Source organism: Rhagoletis pomonella, unplaced genomic scaffold, assembly GCF_013731165.1.
Source record: "Rhagoletis pomonella isolate Grant_MI unplaced genomic scaffold, Rhpom_1.0 Rhpom_scaffold_00008, whole genome shotgun sequence".
NCBI classification, from domain to species: Eukaryota; Metazoa; Arthropoda; class Insecta; order Diptera; family Tephritidae; genus Rhagoletis; species Rhagoletis pomonella.
Window position 1 is genome coordinate 12300404 of NW_023458562.1, and position 6279 is coordinate 12306682.

General features: G+C 37.7%; 1 protein-coding gene across 1 annotated transcript; it reads left to right on the forward strand.

Moving 5' to 3' along the window:
* The first annotated feature begins 1924 nt into the window (after nucleotides 1–1924).
* Nucleotides 1925–5554, forward strand: LOC118744201. Its single transcript, XM_036477043.1, has one exon. It carries the CDS (start codon nucleotides 2157–2159, stop codon nucleotides 3501–3503), a length of 1347 nt encoding a protein of 448 aa, XP_036332936.1. The 5' UTR covers nucleotides 1925–2156; the 3' UTR covers nucleotides 3504–5554.
* The last annotated feature ends 725 nt before the right edge of the window (nucleotides 5555–6279 follow it).

Here is a 6279-nt window from a genome sequence, read left to right on the forward strand (position 1 = left end):
ATGCAAAAATGGAGTTGCATTTCGTTGCATTTAGGTGACGAATTTTGTATGGATAAATGTACATTTAGAGTAGCATTTAGGGCTAAATGCGCTAAATGTGCTTTTACGCGTAAGCAAAAACAGCCCATTATCCTCGAAACCTTGAGGGATTTCCCAAATATCTTTAGGTTCGTATCTCTGGATTGTTAAATAAATGCTAACGATGGCCAAATTGTAGTACAATTAACTTTATTGTACAACAAACAATTTACAATATTCGCTAATACAGTAGAAACGCTTTACTAAACTTGTTAACACAATTAAACTTATAGCTTGCTTATTCGCAACTCACTTCTCTGATCACTTTACTTGTAGCTTGCTGACTTGTAACTGACTTACTTCGCTGTGGCGGCGCCCTTATATACCTGCGCTGGCACTTATGGCAACTCTAGAACATTCTGAAGTTTATCGCTCATTCTCTTTCTCTCGCTGTTCGCAGTGTTCATCCAACTTGACGTTTCTCTTTGTGGAACATTCTTCGTCATTCCTCGAACATTCTGCCTATTTCTCGTTGTTCGCTTTGTGTTGCCGCAGTATTCGCCACAGTACATTGAACAGGTGATTGGATATTTTTGTATCTACACTAGTACAGGAGAATGTCATCCAAGACGAAATGGCGCAACTTTAGGATGTCAACAAAACGAAATGATGATGCCACCACCTTCTATGGATGTGCCTTGCCCTTACTATTGAGGGATTCACAACGGTGTCGTAAGTGTAGTATTTGGGGTGTTCACAGTTCGTTCCAAATTGTGTCTGAAAATGTAGACGTCTACATTTTGAGACATCTTTAGCATCAAACTGTGAGCACCCCTTTCTAGCAGTCGTCGCAAAATCGTCTCAAAACTTTGCTGGTGTTGCCAGACATTTCTTCTTTGCGTGCTTTTTTATATGTCGCCTTTCGATTTTGTTTCTGAAAAATTGTAATTATTTAACTTAATTACCAATTCCTAATATTTGTTATTTCTTTTCCTTGACTTATTTCTTTTCATCAGAAATTGCGCTCAAATTAAATGCAAATATAGAAAACGTGCCCAATAAATAAAAAAAATGCGATTAGTATTGCCATAATGCAACCCTGCTGCGAGGTTGCAAAATGTAGACGCGTAAAAAACATACCTTTGAGTGTGACAAAATGTAGACGGCGTCGTTTTCCAATTTTGTATGGGAAACAACAACACCACAGATTTTACGGTTAGAAAACGTCTTAAAATGTAGACGTCTACATTTTGAGACACTATTTGGAACGAACTGTGAACACCCCAATTGTTGTATGTCGTAAACTTTAAAAGCTTAAATAAATGTTTAGAGAACTTGAAACGACAACCAACTATTTTTGAACACTACAAACATTCATATCAAGGTGTCGTACGTGTCGTATTGTCGTATGTTGTAAAGTTTTTAATGGCTAAATAAATGTTGAGAGGACTTGAAATCCCCACCAACTATTTTTTAACGGTGTGAAATTTCATAATAAAACTCTTATGTTAGTTTGCGAATTCCTTATATATAGTTTTAGCCGTTTAAAGTTTAGGACATACGACAGTACGACCAAAGAACGTAGATAACAAGAAGGGAGAACTCGTTATAATTGTAGCGAAAGTGCGCAACAGGGGCGTGCCTTCTATTTTGCCCTAGTGCATTTTTTCATTTGGATGAAAAGAGAAGGCACGCCCCTGTTGCGCACTTTCGCCAAAATTATAACGAGTTGTCCCTTCTTGTTGTCTACGTTCTTTGGTACGACAGTATACAACACCTTGTGAACTCCCTAAATATGACTTTGATGGTACTTTGCGAACCCCTTAACATATTTTTTAGGCGTTTAAAGTTCACGGCATACGACACTTACGATACCGTTGCGTATGTTACGGCATCTCAAACTGGTAACACTGCAACGTTGTTGACGTGTTTGTAATCGCTCTGCGGAAAATTTTTAAAAAACAGCCGAATTGTTGGGATTTTTACCAGCGTTAGAGCCAGTGACTTAAATAGCGAAGTGCTAATAAACTGTGCTATTTGCAAGCACAAAAATTTGTTTCAATTTGATTAAACAAACAAATAAATATAGCTAGAGACATAAAAGTGCAGTGAGGTGACAAAAACAATAAGGCGCGAAAATGGATAAATGCCATAAGTGCAAGAATCCAATTCGCGGTGACAGCGGAATCCGCTGTGATGGTGTGTGTGGTAAAGTGTGGCACTGGGCAAAAAAATGCTCTGAATTGGATGAGTACAGTGCGAATGTACTCAAAGAAAACAACTTTGTGCGCTTTATGTGTAACCAATGTCACACATACATGCATAATATCGATGAGGTGCTCCGAAATATGAACTTAACAATAGAGAAAAATAGTCAAAAGATCCAAGAGTGTAATGATGACTTCCAGGAGTCGCAGAAAATGCAAGTGAAAGAGCTTAAACTTCTCTTGCAATCAATAGAGAAAAAATTTGGGGAACGCATTGATGCAATGCAAAGAGTACAAAAAACCTGTGAGGCGAGTATTCTCGAAGTGAACCAAATTAAGTCAATAGCTGACGGCGTAAAAAAGCAAAGCCATGATCTTTGCGAAGCCATAGTGCGCAATGAAAATGAGAACAAAAAAATTTGTGAAGAGATAAAGAAATCGGTGACTGCTGACGCGTTAGCAGGTCAGCGGGCGAAAGCCACTTACGCGGATCTCTTTAAAGGTAATACTGCGAAAGATAATAGGCCGCCGAAAGTAAATAAAGAGAAGCCATTAGTTCTACAACCAAAAGAGAAGCAGGAAGTGGGAAAAACAAAAGAAGATTTGAACAAAAATGTTGACCCCTCGGGCTTGAAAATTAATAGTGTACAGGGGAGGAAAAGTGGGGCTGTAGTAATACAAACAGAAAATGAGGCTGAGCGTGAAAAAATCAAAAAGGCAATAGAGAATAAAATGAGTGATAGATATGAAATAAAAATCCCAAACGTAGCCAAGCCAAGGTTCATGGTATATAGAATGAGCTTTAAACATGAGGATGAGCAGCTCAGGGATATGATAAAAAAACAGAATGAATGCTTCAAAAATGGTAATTTCAAAATTTTGAAATGTTTTGAAACAAAAAGAGGAAATGCAAAACATTATAATGCGTTAGTAGAAACAGATGTAGATGCGTTTGCATCCGTGCTGGCAAGCGAAAAAATAAACATAGGTTGGGAAAAATGTAGAGTCAAAGATGGAATGGATGTTACTTTCTGTTTCAAATGCAAGGGATTTAACCACATAGCTGCGAAATGTAAAGCCAATGAGGTATGTTTCAAGTGCCTAGATAACCACAAAACTGTGGAATGTTCTAAGGAAACATTAAACAAATGCATAAACTGCATTCGTGCTAATAAAAAATTTAACTTAGGGCTTGATGAAAATCATATGACATTTAACCGACAGTGTCCTGTATACCAGAAAAAGCTCGAGCATAAAAGAAATACTGTAAATTACTAACAATTACAGCAAGTTTGTGGGGACCCTAGCGTTGAGTTTACGTCTCACCCAGGTGTAAAGAAAGCGCTACCCAAATATTTGCAATGCGTATATCTCAATATACAGAGTTTAGTGGCTAATAAAGTTGAGCTAGAAATACTTATAGATTTTACCGACCCGGATCTACTTTTGTGTTCCGAAACATGCCTAACTGATGACATAGAGGATACGGAAATAATGTTCCCGGCGTATCAGATGATACGCTGCGACTCACACAGTAGACACACAGGGGGAGTGATAATACTCGTTCGAAACACGCTCGGTTTTAAAACAATAACTAACAAGGCTTTAGACAAAAATGTTTGGTGTATAGTTATTCAACTCACACACTGTGATACCAGGTGGCAGCTCGGGGTGGTTTATCACTCCCCAAGCTCAAGTGATGCGGAATTTGTTACATATATGGAGGATATCCTAGCAGAAATCTCAGAAAATTCTGTGAACACTGTTGTCATTGGCGATTTTAACATAAACATGAACGTAGTATCAACCTACAGCAGAAAACTCAATGATGTTTTCTTGCAACAAGCCATGCAACAGCTGATAAATTTTAATACGAGGGTGACGGAACATTCGGAAACACGTATTGACTTGTTGTATTCCAATGATAACCGAGTTATATGCCAAAAGGTCGAGGATCATAGAATATCTGACCACGAAACAATAATGTTTCGACTAAATGTCAATAAACTTAACCCACTTGCTAAGGAGGCAGAAGTAATATCCTGGGAGAGATATAACCCTGAGAACTTAACAAGTTTACTAAGGCAGTGCGATTTCTCAAACTTAAATTTTTTCGATGCTGACGGTATGGTGGAGTATATTACTCACTGCATTATGTGGGCCATGAGGCAGTTGACTTACTCAAAAATAACTCGCATTAGGCAGAGGAACAAATGGTATGATAGGCAATTGACAGAGATGAACAAGTATAAATCTAAATCCCATGAGAAAGCAGTGTTGTCAGGGTACTGGGGTGAATATAATTTAGTGAGAAGCAGATATAAGAAAATGGTAAGGTGTAAAAAAATTAAATACTTAGAGCATAAGGTGGAAATAAATAAGGGTGACAGCCGACTCATGTGGAAATACTTAAAGGAGGTAGTCAATAACACGGAGGTCAAAGAAAATATTGGGGAAGTGATAATAAATAACACCAACTACGTAGACAGCTTTGAAATTGCGGAAAACCTAAATAATTTTTTCGTGGACAGCATTTTGGAAATACATACCAATATAGAGTGTGTAAACTATGATTCCTTCGAGCAACGAGCTCCCACAAGTACGCTAAAATTTGAAGAGGTCTCAACGGAAGACATTCTTCAAATTACCAAAAAATTTAAGCGGAAAATTGGGGGAAACAACCTACTTTCTGAAGGTGTTATTAAGGACTCTGCTGATTATATGGGATATTTCTATGCCCTACTTATAAATAAGAGTCTCCAGACAGGATCAGTACCGGAAGAATGGAAAATTTCATCAATAGTGCCCGTCAAGAAAGTTAGAAAAACGGTTAAAGCTGAGGAGCTTAGGCCCATCAATACTCTCCCTAGCTTGGAAAAAATGCTAGAAACCGTTGTGAAAAACCAGCTACAGTACTATGTGGAATCCAATAAAATACTCATAAAAGAACAATCTGGATTCAGAGCCAAACATTCCTGTGAGACTGCGCTGAATCTGGTGCTTTCTCAATGGAAAGAAGATCTGAACAGACACCTTAATGTAGTGGCAGTGTTTATTGATCTTAAAAGAGCATTTGAAACCGTTGATAGGGTCCGAATGTTGGATAAACTAAAATACATTGGTATAAAAAACACTGAGCTTGACTGGTTTAGAAGCTTTCTGTGTAATCGTAGGCAACAAACAATAGTTAACTCAAAGAGGTCTAGTAAGATAGCCGTAGACATCGGATTACCACAGGGCTCAGTTTTGGCGCCCCTACTCTTTAATATATATATAAACGATATTAAAAGTTCTCTCAAACATTGTAAAATAAAACTCTTTGCGGATGATGCCTTGTTAACGATCAGTGATAGGGAACTACCAAATGCGATTGTCAAAATGCAAGAAGATCTTAATTCTTTGTATCAATGGCTGTGTTCAAATAAACTCAAACTGAATGTGAAAAAGACTAACTTTATGGTATTTTCCAGAGCGGCAAATGCTGACTCCATAAGCCGTGAATTAAAAATCAAAGATGAAAATATCGAAGAGGTGAAAATTGTCAAGTACCTAGGAATATACATAGACAACAAACTAAAGTTTGATGAGCACGTTGAGTATACAGTCAACAAGATTGCTAAAAAAATTGGCCTTATAAAGAGATCGTGTAAGTACTTGGGAAGAAGATATAAAACGTTGGTGTACAGGTCAATAGTAGAACCGCACTTTATATACTGCCCCACGATTTTCTTCCTAGCGGGGGACTCCCATGTAGATAAGCTGCAAAAAATGCAAAACCGAGCGATGAGATTCATCCTCAACAAACCGTATGACGCACCAACAAGATGTATGCTTGAAACCTTGAATTGGTTAAGCGTGAAGCAACAAGTTTTTTACCACGCTATGAAATTTGTGTACAATATTAAGAAGGGCAACCTGCCGGATTATCTTAGCGATAATCTCCGATATATAAATGAGACGCATACATATTTGTTGAGAGAGAATAACAGCTTCAGACTCCCGAAGTACAGAACAGAAGTGGACAAAAAAAATATTTTCTTAAAGGCTTAAAGTG

Excerpts from the sequence above, each read along its gene's own strand:
- LOC118744201 (XM_036477043.1), top strand. The coding sequence starts at position 2,157 with ATGGATAAATGCCATAAGTGCAAGAATCCAATTCGCGGTGACAGCGGA.